At 34.9% G+C, this 16,144-nt stretch overlaps 4 protein-coding genes across 5 annotated transcripts; 3 read left to right on the forward strand and 1 right to left on the reverse strand.

Moving 5' to 3' along the window:
• Window positions 1-738: 738 nt before the first annotated feature.
• On the forward strand, window positions 739-3,388 carry LOC145205161 (sulfotransferase 1C2-like). The gene is made up of 7 exons (XM_080077816.1): window positions 739-1,009; window positions 1,125-1,235; window positions 1,307-1,419; window positions 1,769-1,910; window positions 2,129-2,244; window positions 2,764-2,932; window positions 3,001-3,388. The coding sequence occupies exons 1-7, from the start codon at window positions 775-777 to the stop codon at window positions 3,111-3,113; spliced, it is 999 nt and encodes a 332-aa protein (XP_079933942.1). The 5' UTR covers window positions 739-774; the 3' UTR covers window positions 3,114-3,388.
• A 19-nt stretch (window positions 3,389-3,407) lies between these two features.
• On the reverse strand, window positions 3,408-8,424 carry LOC145205160 (uncharacterized). Its single transcript, XM_080077814.1, has 15 exons — window positions 8,123-8,424; window positions 7,892-8,014; window positions 7,687-7,795; window positions 7,360-7,439; window positions 6,818-6,941; window positions 6,616-6,750; window positions 6,314-6,454; window positions 5,854-6,020; window positions 5,669-5,794; window positions 5,439-5,591; window positions 5,242-5,376; window positions 4,977-5,120; window positions 4,774-4,905; window positions 4,589-4,658; window positions 3,408-4,125 (listed from the first exon to the last, which is right to left on the reverse strand). The coding sequence occupies exons 1-15, from the start codon at window positions 8,383-8,385 to the stop codon at window positions 3,946-3,948; spliced, it is 2,082 nt and encodes a 693-aa protein (XP_079933940.1). The 5' UTR covers window positions 8,386-8,424; the 3' UTR covers window positions 3,408-3,945.
• A 1,946-nt stretch (window positions 8,425-10,370) lies between these two features.
• On the forward strand, window positions 10,371-11,726 carry LOC145204649 (putative methyltransferase DDB_G0268948). The gene has a single exon (XM_080077239.1). The coding sequence runs from the start codon at window positions 10,388-10,390 to the stop codon at window positions 11,300-11,302; it is 915 nt and encodes a 304-aa protein (XP_079933365.1). The 5' UTR covers window positions 10,371-10,387; the 3' UTR covers window positions 11,303-11,726.
• A 626-nt stretch (window positions 11,727-12,352) lies between these two features.
• LOC145204966 (uncharacterized) lies at window positions 12,353-15,077 on the forward strand. Of its 2 annotated transcripts, none has more exons than XM_080077584.1 (7): window positions 12,353-12,635; window positions 12,707-12,832; window positions 12,969-13,115; window positions 13,173-13,293; window positions 13,498-13,596; window positions 14,337-14,523; window positions 14,744-15,077. In XM_080077584.1, exons 1-7 carry the CDS (start codon window positions 12,479-12,481, stop codon window positions 14,840-14,842), a joined length of 936 nt encoding a protein of 311 aa, XP_079933710.1. In that variant the 5' UTR covers window positions 12,353-12,478; the 3' UTR covers window positions 14,843-15,077. The 2 variants fall into 2 exon arrangements, with proteins under 2 accessions (XP_079933710.1, XP_079933711.1); XM_080077585.1 differs by having other exon boundaries at window positions 12,969-13,103.
• Window positions 15,078-16,144: the final 1,067 nt, after the last annotated feature.

Consider the following 16,144-nt stretch of genomic DNA (forward strand, 5'->3'; position numbering starts at 1 on the left):
TGACAAGCGGTTCGACTCCCTGGTTTTATCTGTTCTTACTGGTAATGTGCCTTAATTACTTTATGGCGTTTACCAGAAGCGCGAGGAGAGGGTATTCCCCTACTAAGAAATAAGACAGGTTTCTCTTTAATGGGCATTTGTTTTGCTCTACCAAAGTTAATGGGTGCTTAAAACAATTTTGTTGCAAGGACAGTTTCCAAAATACCTGACACTGGAAGCCCACTGCAGATGTATCACTCTACATAAGCGCAGTCAGATGTAATCCAACACTTTGCCGCACACACAAATACGGTGTAAGGATTTTTAACACAACTGCGGGAGCGAGAACGCGTTGACCTCATATGTCATAGTTTCATAATCTTTTATTTTCTTAACTGATGATTTAGGTTCTGTACTCAGTTTTATGCTCACAATCTTGTGACGTTTCGAAAACGCTTCATGTGTGTAAGTCGTGCCGGAAATACATCATTATAAATGCCAATGTGGTCTCAAACAATACCATGGACAAAAGAGAAACCGGAGTCTATTAGTTCAAACGTCAAAATGTTGTACTCATAGTGTCAGGTAACTGTCGCTACCAGAGAGCCATTGCACAGATTTTATGATAGTGGAGTAGTTAAATTTTATTGGTGTGCCAATTTAGTTTCAACAAGGTACAGAACTTGCTTTCCGCACCGTTATGACTAATGCAGTGATTTGCACGATTACTATTTACGCATTTTTTCGCAGAATAATTTTCATAGATTGGCACAGTGGTTTTTAATCAAGATTGTAATGGAAATTGAAGATTTGTTTGATTATGAAGGAGAAGAAGGGCGTTCGGAGATTACTAAATTAATTGCAGACGCTGAAGCCTTGTTTGACAACTTCGTCAAAGACATGGAACTGTTTCGAGAATACAAGGGATATGTTATTGCGCCAAACTTTTCTATTCCATCCATTGAGTTTGGGTTGTCGACGTGGAAGCCACGCAAAGGAGATGTGCTCATCACGTCATATCCCAAAACAGGTAACCACTGAGTTTTGTAGTCATTATTTTGTTTTACCTGCTTTTTATGTAAAACTATCTGGACCGATGATTTTTGAGAACAAATAGAAAAAAAAATCTGCAACACATTACGCAGGCACTACCTGGACTTTAGAAATTGTGCGGCGTTTAATACATCCAAATGAAGAAGTTTTTCGGTTATTTAAAACCTTGCCACTTTCTATGCAAATTTTCGAGGCCGGCGACCGTAAGTGAACTGAAGATATCATGCATTTAAAGCATTTTTAACGCGACAACGTAATTTATTCTTTCAATTAGCGTTTAAGTTCCACATTCTTGACAAGATGTCTACAAAGAACCGAAGAGTTCTCTTTTGTCATCTTCCAAGTGAATTAATAAATGTACAAGCAATAGAGGAAGCAGGCGCCAAGGTGGGTGGAACCAAAAGTCATGCAGACAAAACTAAAAAGGCCACTTATTAGGCGTATTGTAAAAGAGCCGAAGCCAGCACGATTCAAATCAAACTAAACTATATAGAGTTTACAACTAAATTTTGTTGTTGTCATTCGTTGGTCTATCTATGTTATTTCCAACGTTATCGCTAGTTAATATACACCCCCACAAGGAAAATTATTGTAGTATTTAAATGATTTCTATGATTGCTTTGTGTTTTATTATGTGTTCTACAGTTTTTGTTTTCGTCATATAAATACTTGAGAGAAAATCTTTAGGTGTGTTAACCAACTCACGCTAATGAGTAACAACCAAATATTTTTGCAGATAATTTATGTTTTACGAAATCCGAAAGATCAAATGGTTTCGTGGTACCACTTTTATCCCAAACTGCCAAAATATTCGAACGAGCCGTTGAAGACAATGTTGTGCAGTGGTTGGGATATTTTCTTTGACAACTTTACAAATGGTAAATGCCCTGCATCCTAAAAAAGCAAGTGATGTACCGAACCCGCTTTCAAACATTTGGGCCAACCACAAAATTTGGGCTATTTTAGGCCGAACTTTAAACCCTGTTACTGATGGATGTTATATATTTTGAAACTTCGGTGCAATACTACAAAATGCTAGATGTTAAATAACGTAACAAAAGTATTGGCAGGTAACAAAAATTAAAAATTCGTGCAGGTAGATTTCCTACTCACTGCAAACCAGGAGAGTGGTATCCTGACCATATTCTATCTTGGCTAAAACATCGGAATCGTCAGTGCGTCCATTTTATCTTTTACGAAGACTTGCACACGGTAAAAGTTACAAATAAGTTACAAAAAATGTGAATACCGTCCCAAAAGTTGTACGACCCGAAGGACGAAATCCAGTCCACCAAGCAAAAATATCCGGCTCGTAGAAATTGTACATTAAACACCGTAATGAACGTAATAGTTTCTTAGCTAGGCAATTTTTGTTTTAATAAATGAGGGACATGAAATGAGAAGGGCCGAATCAAGTCCGTTTGTTAAAAACTCCTACCCGAAAAACCTGAACCCGACCCGAAGTCCGGCCTGACTTACAACCCTTTCATGAGCATAAAGAGTAGAATGAACAACTAAGTAAAAAATTAGAACGGTCTGTTTGCCAGTTTTGGTTTTGTCCCATTGCTTAGGAATTGTTGTTAAACTGTTGTTAAACGGATGTAAAGGTAAAACTGCAAATGGTCAAACTGAGGTGCAAACGCTTTTCGACAAAACAATTTGTGTAGAACTGTAGGTAATTGTTTGTTAACGTATAATGTCGATTATTCCTTAAAATTGTTTTGATTACAGAATCAGATGGAAGAAATTGAAAAATTAGCAAAGTTTCTTGACATTACGTTGGACAATGGCAAGAGCGAACAAATTGCCCAATTGTGCACTTTAAAATCAATGACAAAGCAAACTAGAGAAAAACGACCCGGGGAAATGGCCAAAACGCATTCCCTAATTTTTCGAAACGGTATCGTAAATGTTTTATAATTTTATTGTTAAATTTCCTATTTAATATTCATTACACACTCTTTAAAGGTCAAGTCGGGGGATGGAAAAAATATTTCAGCGACGAACAATCTAAAATTGTTGACCAAATATTTGAATCAAAACTTAAAGACACTGGTATTAGATTTGTAGAAGAAGTTTAAATGTTTTTTTATCAGGTTGCAAGATAATTACGATTAAAAATAAAAAAATATGCTGAAATGATTCATGTTACCAATCACTTCATACGCAATTTAACCCGCTAATCATGAAAAGTGAAACTAGTGTTTGTCAAATGATTAAAATTCATTAGCGAACTTCCTCCTAATTGTCACTATCAGATGATTTTGTTTGAAAGCTACATACAACTTTAACTGATTTGTTTGACATATCGTTGAATTACCTACGTATTGTGACTGGAATTCTCGTTCCAACGAAAATTAAATCAACAAAACAAGTTCTTGTCAACCACTTATTCCGAAAGTTTCAATAGAAAAAAGCAACACGAAAAAGTGAAATATTTGGGTATGATACAAGAATTACTGTTTGCATAAAACATATCGACCCAGAAACAATTTGCAGACACAGTACAACGAATCTTCTTGTAAAAACAAGATTAATGATTGATTATTGAATGCAGGCAGGAACGTGAAATGAAAAAAAAAATATTTACAAATGGTAGCAGTTTTTTTGTACATAATCTCATGCGGCAACATAGTGATACCTTTTAGGTAAACAGCGGAAATCATAGACGGTGATTGCACACAAAATTGTAATTGCACATATTTTGCGAATGTTTTAAAAATATTTTGACCAATACATTAAGTACTGTAATACATAAAACCGGAATAATTGAGAAAAGTCCAAATAAGGTCAGGATTTTTAAACCCAATTGTAAACAGTTCAGTGTTTAAACGGCAACAATGACAGTGTTTACCAAAATGAAAGTATTACCAAGCACATTCAGCAAAAAATCCATAGTTTGGCGTTTCAGTTTTACAATTCCTCTTTTCGACTTTGTCGTTTGCGCAGACGCTCAAGTCTTTCCTCGCTAGCACGTTGAAAGGTATAAATTCCTTGCATAGCATCAAGAACGCCGATAAAGCCTTTACGTTTGTGAATGTTGCGATCCGAGTTGTCCTTCTTCACGACTGGTTCATTATCGTTTTCTTGTGCCTGAGGACCAACGAAGTGTTTGGTCAATGGCTAGTTTAATGACAGATATGACTTGGTCATTAATTATCCGTTCATTCTTTGCACCTCAATATTTATTCTAAGATTATTTACATTAGTAAATTGTGGGGTATATTATCATTTAAAGTTACAGGCGATAAGTTATTTTCCATGATAGGCCAACGTAGAAAGCCATCATGCAATGTTTTATCACTGTCTGGCAATGGTTGTAGCCTACGTGCAGGCACGCATGAAAGCCTTAGGAAGACATCAACAAGTGGGAAACTGAGAATAGTGGCAAGCTATTTAGAGTTTCCCTGCAAGGAAGTTATAGCGATTTTGCTGAGGATGCGTGTGTCGACGCCATATGGTGTCTCGTAAGTTATGGCTAAATATAAAAATGCGGGTTGTGACTAAATGCGTTGTAAGCAACCATATACAATAGATTCTCATTATTAATATTTACATCGGGAGTTTCTTCAGGCTCAAACAAGATTTCTTCAAAATCTTTTGGTGTAGCATATTCTTTAGATGAACTGAAATAAACAAGTTTAAAAAACTTTAATAATGTACATTATTTTTGTATTGTGCAACCTGATAGAGCTTTGTTTCAATGTGGTTATTTACTTTTTTAATTTTGTAACTTATTACCTCAAAATACGAAACAGAAAATCGAAATCCACAGGTTTCAAAATTTCTTCAGACATGTGATCTTTGAAAAGGTTTATAAACTCAGTCTTATCCATTTTGTTATCTGTTGAGGATTTTACTGCTTCGTATCCCCTGCAATGCACAAAAAACAATTTATAATAAACTTTCTGTTTCATTTTTTTGAGAAATTTTTTTTCTTATACTTTTGTATGCTTTCTTCAATGAACTTGACCTCATCAGGAAAGTTGGAAACCTTTTGCTCTTCTTTATCCCCTTCCACAACATTGACATCCTCCCATGGACCACCTCCATGCAATTTTTTATTTACAGTGTAAATATAACCCATTCTAAAAACAATGTTTAACTTCACAAAATGTAGGGTTTAATATCTCTTTACAAGTTAACCACATTAAAGATAGTGATTTATTACACAATTACCAAAAGTTTTTCTTCTACCTTGTTTCTTACCTTGCAAATTTCCGTATACTGACATCAGATGTGTGTTCTATTTCATCTCGACTTAAAACTCCATCCATATTTGAATCCAACAAAACAAAAGCTGACTCTGGAGTGTCATTTACAGTTTCAACATAATTTTTAAATCTAAAATTACAAATTTTTTGACGAAAAATTGCTAAAGTGTGATATTCATGTGACACACATACTCTGGAAACAATAATAAATTTTTCCTTCCATGTTTTTTAACAATGAAGTTTAGGAACCTCCGAGCCATTTTTACGTCCCGATAATAATCGTTATCCCGAGGGTTAAATTCTGGAGATTTCTCAGATTTTTCATCATTGATCGATAGCTCAGATCTAGAAAAACAATGAGCACCATGTATAGGTATACCTACAAATAATAATTAAAGTTCAGAAAAAGTTAAAAAACATACTTAGTTGGACCATGAGGACTATCTGTTGCTCGGCAAAAATCTTTCCATTTTTCAATGTCCATGTTTTCAATATCTTCAATAGAAATAATTTGGTCCCCATCAATATCAAAACCCTTAAACAAATTTCTAAAAAAATCATTAAAACAAAAAATGCTATACTAAATCATAACTGTTAAAAACCATACTTGATAACAGCAGACATTCCAAATATCTCTTCGCCATATGTCATGTAGGCAACATACAAAAACTCCTTCCAGGACATAGTGTCAATACCAAATGCTCGAAGAGTAGCCACAGTGTTTCTTCGCACATTAACAGGATTTTGATATCCCATGTCCACTGTTTCTTGACCCTAACCAAAAAACTTGTTTCATTTAAACAAAAACGATGGGATCAATTTTCATGTACTGAGTGAAAAGTTGAACCCCACAGACACTCAGGCAGAATAAAAAAAAATGGTGCACTGTTTTGCAACAATTTCTTTATAAGTCAAGAGAAAAACACTTTATTTATTAAAATGTAAAGTTTGCTACTGACTTACACTGTTATGCAAGTGAGTAAAGCACTGTGTTTGCAAAAGATGCTGTAAATACAAAACACACAGCTTCCCTGCTACCACACAAAAAATAACAACAGAATTCTAACCTGTTCATAAACCCAATAAACATAGACATCAGAAAGGCTTAAATAGCTATCAAGATCAACCTCTTTGCAATCATCATCACTGAATGTGTCACGAGGATAAAACAAAAATGTGGAAGAAACAGATCTATTGTAAGAACGTACCTGAAATTAAATAACAATTTACCACACATTTTCTGGGCATTTCTAGGCAAAAGTTTTTTGTATTACTAAAAGATGATTTTTTTTATTCTACTAAATTAGCAATTTCATTTGCAATTAATGAAAATTTTCATGTGAAAATCAATTGCCCCTATTTTGCTTACTTGATGCAAGTATTGCGGAGGAAGGTACAGACAATCTCCTGCATATAATGACACATATTCCCATGGTATATCAGATACATCTGGATTTTCTGTTAAATTAACATTATCCACATCGAGGTGAGAAAATCCTGATCCCTGAAGTAAAACAAAAAGTTACAGTTAAAAAAATTCATTGTAGGAAGTGAAACAAACTTTTTTTTACCTGCCCTTTTGCTCCCCACACCATGTCAAGCTTCGGTTTGTGTTCAGGATTGATTAAAATCCAATCTTTTCGACCAGCCACAACACAGTGTATAATGTTATCAGCATCATAATGAAGTTTGGACCTAAGAATTATGCAGGAAAATGTAACAAATATGAAATATATAACATTGTTACTAATGTTCTCTGTAATATTTAATGTTGCAAAAATACACAAACTCTAAAAAAGTAAAAAAAAACGGGACTACAGTGATCAGCATTAGATGTTAACATTAGTATAACATTTATTTAAAACCAGGGGTTGCAGCAACTTTAAAAAAAAAGTTACAGCCACAATATGTTTAGCTTAGTAGGTGACTTAGGAACAATCAAATTTTTTAGCATTTTTTTTTATTTTTGTATGTGGCATTAATCACCAAGCAGTGTGCATTTAAATTCTTTACACAAAACACACAATGTTTTAGAATGTGTTTAGTTTCTCATTGTCCCAAATAAACAATTAAACTGATCTAAAATGTAAGAAACCATAAGATGTTAGCATACCTTGTTCCATGGGTGCCCACCCATAAATTTAATTCCTGTAGGTTTTTATTAAAGGAGCTGCACATTAATGGCTTTGGAACCTGTTTAAATAAGTTTTAAGCTTTAACAATGTAAAGAAAATTCCATTGTATGTGTTACTTAGGCCATCTGTTCTGAGACAGACATAACTATAACTTTTAGAGTTGTAAATGGTTAGACAAAAATAACTTTTAATTCTCAAACAAGAATCACTTAGTTGTTTTTAAACAGGTACAAATATTTGTCTTGACACAAAATGGCCGATTTTACAGAAAACAATTAACTGAAATTGACCTAAAAAGATCTTACCTTGACATCCTTGCGCATTGCATTTGGCAAAATGGTCACAATGTACCAATTTTGTTCCTTATAGTTCTTCAAAAATGCTTCAATGGTCATCCTTTTAGGTTCACTTTTTCTAAACAATCATGCCAATATAAGACAAAAAAATAAAATTGACAAAAAATAAGCATGATTTCCATAATATTAAAAAAAATAGTACAGCATTACTAACCTGTCTTCAAACTTCTTCTCAACAAGAACTTCTTGGTCACCATATTCTTTGATTAAATATTCATCATGGGTCCAATTTCCAACTGCTGGAGACCCATTTAGCATGCCACGATAAACTGCTGGCCTGAACAAAAAAATGCAATAAGAAAGCTTGTACGTTCTCTAATTTTATATTGATTTCTGAAAATTGACAATACACTATTTCAATCCAATACAATAAAAAATAGCTCACCGGTAAAGTTTAACCTGTGTATCCCATAACTCTCTTGGCGTTGGAGAATGAAAGTATTCTGGAATTTGACCAATTGGTGGTGACTGAAGTCCAAGTTCTTCTAAATGACCAACAAGACTGGCTGAAATTCCATCAGATGGCAAAATAGGTTTAGGAAACTTGATGTGAAATGCTGGGTCTTGAGCCACTAGCTCTGCATGGCTGATGATGTCACACAATGTCGGTGTGAAAACAGCCAACAGAAAATTAACTAAAAGTAACATGCTGTTAGCCTTAAACCTTAAAGAAGAGGGTTATCCACAAGGTATGTTAATTATTAATTTCAAGCCTTAAACATTTATAACTAACATCAAGTTTCAGGTTAAAAATATTCCGAACAAATGTGTAGTCAGAAGTGTTCTTAGTGACAAAAATATAACAAAAAAGTACAGTACAGCTTTACTCATTTTTAATGACATATGACATGGGTATAAAATAACAGTGAGTCACTTCCTTTTGTGGATTCAAGCAGGAGATTTTGCAGTACCAAGAGACAACGTGGGTCATTTGAGGTTTAGTTAGGTCCTTTTGTCAAAAGGTTTGGTTTATCCAAACTATGGAATAAAAATTACCAAAAACTAGTAAACATAAACAAATGCTAACACAACCCTTAAAATTTGTAAACTGCAGCCCAGTGGATTGTGACTACAGCAAAATTACACTAAAAAGATTGAAAATTGGACTAAGTTGTATTCACACTTGGCCTATTTTCTAATAGCTAACATTTAAAAGTGCAAAATAACAGTATTTACTTAGGACAAACTTGATAAATACCTGACAATTATTTTACTGCTATTTTTTCATGTAAATGCTAATAGTAAAGATGAGTTACTGAGCAAGAAAAAGTTATTTAAAACATACTCTGACCTTAAACCGTAAATTCAAAACTGCCACAACACAAGTTTTAGAATCTTTCTTCTATAAAATTTTTGTTAGTTTCTTGATCATAAGTCACAGAACAGCTTTCAATCTGTGAATTCACTGAATATATCTAAAACTTGGCCCTTGAGTAGAAATTTTTCCTGTTGTACACATGCAACATGCATACACTAAGAAGAGAACGTATGGAAAGGAAATATCTGGTACTGTGTCCAACTTCCCTCAACGGAAGTAATACCAGGCTTCATTGAACAGCTTCTGGAATTTGGATGTTCGTGGAAGTTTTGTTGGATGTTTGCCTTTTAAACCTTCCTTATGACCCACCAACACCTATACGTTAGTATAAAATTCATATTAAAATTTCTATACACAGAAACGGTGATAATTTTAGCAATAGTCGGATTTTTCGGAAGCATATAGCCTGTGACGACATAATTGTAGTAATTATGTAGAAAATGATACTTAAATGCCAATTTTAGTTTAACATAATACACAAATTTAGTACACTATAAAAATAACAATTAGGACCAGTTTTCCCTTTTATTTTCCCTTTGATTATGAAAAATATGACCAAATGCTTTTTACAAAACAGGGAGTTTCCCAAAGTTGTAACCGGGAGTTCTCACCAGGTTTTATAACTTTTCGCAAACTCGACAACTATAATGTTTTTGTTTCTGCCAAAAATTGAACAATGGCGGCGGACTTTTTAATTTGTATATTTTGTAGGATGTTGGCCTTGCACCGACATTGTTTGCTTTGTACGTTGACATTTTTTTCAAATATTAAAGGTACAATAACAAATCACAAACTAACATTCTTTGGATCGTATTGTGTTTTTTGCAGAAATTTTAAAATGCGAATTTTATTTCATCTAAAATAAATATAAGCGGTATATTTTTGAGGGAAATTATTCTGCAATAACGACTCTTCTGTTTCTGATTGCATATGCTTTAAGCCCGCAATGAGATTTCAATACTGCCTTGTTGCTAATCCATTGCATCATTTTTTTCGTTGTATTTATTGTAACATGACGAGCTTATTTGTCATAGAGAAGCTTGTGATACTTAATTGTTGGAAGTTTTAATAATATTTTGTCGTATGAAACACACAGCATAAACACATTTATGAAAAATATCTTGTTTGTGGAAAGACAGGTACCGCAAAGTGCAAAACTGCAAACATTCCCGATCTTCAGTCAGCAATCAGCATGAATTAGGCTTCACTGCTTCATAATGTAAAATGTTGAACTGTCTTATGTGGTTATGTTTTTTTCATGGAACTGCAGAATGGCCATGGTAACATGTCTTTTGCTCTTATTCCTATGTAGGTCAAAATTGCTTTAAAAACATGATTAGGTTATTTGAAGGGGCTGCTTTGGCTGAAGCATATGCACTTTCCAGACCCCACACACCTGCTAAAATAGCTGAAATTTCAATGGCTTATATTAACAAAAGGAGTCAACCTGCTGCAAATGGAAAGTACAAACTAATGGTCGATATTGGTTGTGGGAGTGGACAGTCAACAGAAATATTTGGCAAGTATTTTGACAAAATATTAGGCATTGATCCAAGCTCTGAACAAATTTTGGCAGCAAGGAAACAAACCAAACAGCAAAATATTGTATTTCAAGAAGGAACTGGTGAAAATATACCAATTGAAAGTGAAACTGTTGACCTAGTTGCTTGTGGTCAATCAGCTCATTGGTTCAACTTTGCAAAGTTTTTCAAGGAGTGTAACAGGGTTCTGAAGCCTGACGGTTGTTTAGTAATTCATGGATATGACCTACCAAAAATCTATCCAATCAGACCTTCAGATTCCACATGCAGAAAGGATCAAGCTGCCACTGCTCAAAGATTAATTAGAAGTATGTATGACACTTGTACATTTCACCCAAGAAGAAAACATATTGACAATCATTACAGTCAGATATATGACTTCATTAAAAGCACACATAAAACTAGGAATGATTCTGTTAAAATAAAAAAACAGGGGAATTTGAGAGATTTCGTGCAATACATAACCACCTGGTCAGGCTACAGATCATATATGACTACCAAGCAGGAAGAATTATCTGAACTTCATGGAAAAAATAATGTTACTGATACCATGATTGCCGATGTTGACATATTGGCAAAATTTGTGAAAAAAATTCAAGCAGAATGGAAAATAGAAGATTTTGAACTTCAAAGCATTCCATTAGATATTATTTTTGACTGTTTTGTCATATTGTCAGAACGACCACTACCAGACAGTGTTGAGTAAGCTAATTTGGTGTTTATCAGCAGCAATATTGGTTTTAATTTTATACACTGTAATGATTTGTTCAGGGTGTTTGAATATAAACATGTTGATTGCCAAAATCACCTCATGTATACATGCTTTTTGTATTGCATTAATTTTTTTGCTGTTGTTTTACATACTGATATCTACCGTACATATGTTGCTATTTAGATCATCTTAATCAATTTCTAATCATTTAAATATTTGTAGTCGTTTTTTTTATATTTTTTGTACCACAATTGGCTGTTTTTATGCACAAACCAATTTTCTTGTGATATATTATCGCATATGATTTTATCATAATACTTTGCCAACGTGATTTTGGACAGGCTGTTGGACATGGCGGCCAAATGCCTAATTGTATTTTTGTTTAAAAATGCAAAATACAAGTTAATCGACGTTGTTATATTTCACTTGTTCTAATCTACTGGGTAAAGTTAATCTTATGCCACAACTGTTTTTTTTTAAATTACGAGACAACTGTTTACAAACTACGCCAATGACGTTTTTTGTTCATATCCCTAGTTTATTAAAACCATAACGATATGTAACACGGGGTTGTTTGAAGACCTGTTAAAGTTTTAAAGGCGCTGGATTTGGTTTCGGCGCGTTGCTAATGACGTCAAGGTGAAACCCACAGGTAGAATGTAAAACAATAAAGAAAAACACAGATTTCACGGCTTCAATGCGCGATAATAAACACTAATTGTTTAAAGCCTGCCACATATAATGCATTTCCTTTTACATAAAAAAGAAGTATTATTGCGGTGAAATATGACGACAAATTGTTGTGAACAGCTGAAAATATTGTTCAGTGCGAAGTCAAAATATATTCTGGTGCATGCATTTTTTGGTAGTAACTTATTATGATACTGAACATTTGATGTACGTGTAAAGTATCCATCAAAAGTCAGCCGCTTGTTTTTGAACCTTTAATTACTAAATGAAAAGCCTATATTTAGAAGATATGGATGATTCCATTTTTTACAAAAGTTTTAGAAAACGACTTTTCGACAGACTCCATGGATGTGAGAAGCTTGTCCCCAAAATAAATTATTTATTGATCAAGTAGAGGAAACCTGCATCGCCGACACATAGTGTCATATACTGCTCTGGTAAATTCGCGAAGCAACTTTGTTGTCGAAAAACTGCCCCAGAATGCCTGTCGCCAGGGGTATGAAAAAACGTCGCTTGAAACGCTTGTTATTGTGGACGGGAATGCTATCTTCAATTAGCGGTTTAATTGGAACAGTCATGGTATCTGTGGAGTTAACAAAACTGCAAGACGAAGCGATGAACATCAAGACGTTTTTGGGTAAGACGGAGGTTTCCTTTAAAGTGTAATAAGTAGTTTTGGTTTACGTAAATAAAGTGTCTCGATTCAAGGGATAGGAATTCTTTCCGCGAGTTTTGCTGCAATGTGGATTGTCTTTTTGTATTCTGCTTGTACATCTCGACAGTTTTCTATTGGGCCGATGGCAATTTGCAGCAACTGCCTTTATGCAATGATCGGTTTGTATGTTTAAATGTAGTTGCAGTTTTAAATATGATATTGATTAAAATGTAATTTTGAACATTTTTTGCAGTTTTTGTTGCTAAACAAACAAGCTAAGCAGAGAACGACACTGCAAAAACCTTTGTTTTACAGGGGCATCGCTAATTATAGTTGCCCAAGTGTTGCCAGTAGGAACAATGTTTGCATATACACTGACTTCAAAAAGCACAGACCAGCTATTTGGTGGACGCGTTTTTGTCGAGTCGTCATCAAATATTGATCAAAGCAGTAATGTTTCAGGTGCGAGTAGAGATGTTTATCTGAAGAGAAGTGCCCGTCAAATCTTTTGTTTTGCAGATAAATCCCGGGGACAAAGACATTCCGAAAAGGTCATTTGGAGCCGTGTTACTGCGTTCGGAAGTATTTTGGTATCAGCCGGGTCGCTTAGTGCATTTGCAACGTTGACAATATTCTGCAGGTTTGCGCAATGTGGATTATTCCATACCAACGGATATAAATTAAACAGTAGACGTGATAGGCAAAACTTTAAAATCTAAGCTCATTCACACTAAACAGGAGCCATAAGTGCGTGCATGGATTAATTGTGCCCCAGATGTGACTGAAACAGTACAAACCAGTCTGTTCAATGCCAACAAAAAAAATAATATTTGATAAATTGCAGATTGTATTCGAAACATCAAACAGAAGAAAAAGAGGAACTAGCAAGAAGAAAACTTTCAACAATAGTTCTTGATACTTGGAAGCAGAAGCAAAGAACAGCGTAAGTACGGCCACGAAAACGAAACGCAACATATAAACTGTGTCATTCAGCTGTAACTTGCGTAACAGCGCGCAAGTTAAAAACGGAACGTTTGATCGCTTTCTGTTCAGCATGGCAAAAAACTTGCCGGAGAAATTATATACGCAGTCATATTGCATTTTTAAATACACATGCGAAGAATACATGCGGGCAGATACTTAGCTTTGTGACCTGTCATTCACGCCCCTTTGTCGCCCTGTCGTAATGTTTTGCTTTCCTGAAATTGAAACATACAAACGTAGAAACTTTTCCGAAATATGGCAGCATAAAAAAGTGAAATCCCTTTTCTTTTAATCTTAATATTGTTGTGTAAAGTTCAAACACCAATATACGTTTTTACAAAACTAAAACGGAAGGACAAATGTTGCATCGAATATTTCTGCAAGTGGACTATTGAAATGAAGCATTTAGGGTAGTATTGATTTATGATCGATGCGCGATTGAATTACTGACGAGCACTTTCTAGGAACCTTACAAACATACTAAACGATTTTCTGTCAAAAAAGCGAACAAAACATTACGTTTGGTCAGATAGATTTTGACCGATTAGCTACATAAGTTGTTAATTAATCTCTGTGTATCCAACTAAAATGCAACGTTTTCAAATTTGATACGTTTTGAAATTAGCTATTTCGTAACTAACTTGAAAAACAAATACTTTGAAACCACCTATACTTGACCGCATTTTGTGTCTACTGCAGACGTGTTTCTGTGTATGATTACACAGCATGGGACAACCGTACAAAGGACCTGTTTCGCGAGCGAAACAATCGTGGTTTGCAAACCGATCACGAGTCAAAGCACCACGAAGGTTCAGGTCACAGAAATGAGCGCAAGACTGGATTAAACGCAATGTCACCACTGGAAAGTGCAACAAGTTTTTTAAAGGTAAGGTTTTGACATTTTTATAAACAGGCTACTATACAATAAAGAGTGTTACGTTATAGCGAAATTTATCGTGTACGTTTATCGTACGGTAAATTTATCGTAAACAGACATTGATATCGTGCTTCCATTTCAACAATCAACGATAATTACAAATTAGAAAAAAAGTACTTAAGTAGTGTTTAATTAAAAACGAAGATATTCCACTTAGACATTTTTTTAGACCGCAGTTAGGTTTCCCACTTCAAAGTCGCCGGGAAAAGACCGTAACTCCAACATTGGAACCGCACCGTCATCGTTTTACAGAAATACATTTTCCTAATAAAGACATGAACAAAAAAACCCTGTTATAGCTGTTGTGTTTAAAAAGGCCTCTTTGGTTGTCTTAAAGAGTCGGCAATTATGTTTGGGGTATAAATCAATTTAGTGCTATAGTGATTCGGTGCTGCTTAACTACACAAGTTTCTTACAGCCTTGCAACACATTTCCATCACCATTTTAAAAGTCATTCTTTTGTGTATTTTGTGGGATGTTGAAAATAAAGATCATGTATAACATGTTTTACTTGATTAACAGAAAAGTTTTAGCATCCTGTACGCGCATGTATAGGCTACGTGTGTAAAGTAAGCATCACGTTTTCATGCAAATGTGACAAAAGTGCGATTTTCCGAATGGGGATTTGTAAGTTGAAACGTATTTGTAAACTTTAGACTCAAACAAGCCGGAAATGGTCCTGATCTAATCGGAAAAACACGATCCGTTTACCGATTTAAAAAGGAATATAAAAACCCGTTAGGTTAGGGGTCTCAAACTGAAACGTACATTGAGGGCTAATGAGACAATTTTATAGGTAACTCGAGGAAATATTTGAGTGGTAAGGCAGCCGCCTTATATCCAGAACGTTGCATGTACTATATAACCCCTCATGACAAGTTAATTGTGCTTCCTGATCAAAAAACTGAGCGACATATTTGCACTAATTCAACGAAGTATAGTGATGAAGCAGCGTCACCCGTCCAATGGATACAAAGCAGGGTTGGGTAATGAGTCCTATTAATCGAGTCTCAAGTCAAGTCAGTAGGGGTTCAAGTCCCAAGGCAAGTCAGTTCAAAAGTGGTTCGAGTCTCAAGTCGAGTCAAATGAGATTCAAGTCAAGGCAAGTCCCTAAAAGTTTTTGGAAGAAAAGGTTAAATGTTTGGATAGTTATTCTATTTAAATGGTTCATCGCGACTTTTTTACCTTAAAACGGACACCACTTTATTACAGTGAACAAAACGCATCAACGGCGTCTCTTTCTTAGACTGGGGTCAACTTTAATGAAACGCGTTAATTGACACTCATTAACACCGTGGACAAGAACGGATGACACTGAATGGGATATTGCGGGACGTCGCGTGAGATGGCGGGAGGTCGTGAAAACCGCTAAATATCGGGTTAAATTGCTGACGGTTAGAGCTATTAAGGTTGGGATATGGTTTTATTAGAGAAAATCATTAAAAAAATCCGCCGGACTTCAAAGTACTGCTACTCTCACAAATTAACAACGCAATAGGTTTGCGCTATGAGCCTCACTAAGTTTATAGTTCAAACTGCTGCCTCAAGATTCCTTGGAGATAAACTCCAG

This window comes from Phallusia mammillata, chromosome 8 (genome assembly GCF_965637545.1).
Source record: "Phallusia mammillata chromosome 8, kaPhaMamm4.hap1.1, whole genome shotgun sequence".
NCBI classification, from domain to species: domain Eukaryota; kingdom Metazoa; phylum Chordata; class Ascidiacea; order Phlebobranchia; family Ascidiidae; genus Phallusia; species Phallusia mammillata.

Bases quoted from the DNA above. Each gene is read 5' to 3' on its own strand.
- LOC145205161 (XM_080077816.1), top strand. From the start codon at position 775: ATGGAAATTGAAGATTTGTTTGATTATGAAGGAGAAGAAGGGCGTTCG. The intron at 1,010-1,124 runs GTAACCACTGAG...CACATTACGCAG, and splicing joins CACGTCATATCCCAAAACAG to GCACTACCTGGACTTTAGAA. The intron at 2,933-3,000 runs GTATCGTAAATG...CACTCTTTAAAG, and splicing joins TTCCCTAATTTTTCGAAACG to GTCAAGTCGGGGGATGGAAA.
- LOC145204966 (XM_080077584.1), top strand. From the start codon at position 12,479: ATGCCTGTCGCCAGGGGTATGAAAAAACGTCGCTTGAAACGCTTGTTA. The intron at 13,294-13,497 runs GTTTGCGCAATG...GATAAATTGCAG, and splicing joins ACGTTGACAATATTCTGCAG to ATTGTATTCGAAACATCAAA. The intron at 13,597-14,336 runs GTAAGTACGGCC...TGTCTACTGCAG, and splicing joins AAGCAGAAGCAAAGAACAGC to ACGTGTTTCTGTGTATGATT.
- LOC145205160 (XM_080077814.1), bottom strand. From the start codon at position 8,385: ATGTTACTTTTAGTTAATTTTCTGTTGGCTGTTTTCACACCGACATTG. The intron at 7,440-7,686 runs GTAAGATCTTTT...TTATTTAAACAG, and splicing joins CAATGCGCAAGGATGTCAAG to GTTCCAAAGCCATTAATGTG. The intron at 6,455-6,615 runs GTAAGCAAAATA...ATTTAATTTCAG, and splicing joins CTCCGCAATACTTGCATCAA to GTACGTTCTTACAATAGATC.
- LOC145204649 (XM_080077239.1), top strand. From the start codon at position 10,388: ATGATTAGGTTATTTGAAGGGGCTGCTTTGGCTGAAGCATATGCACTT.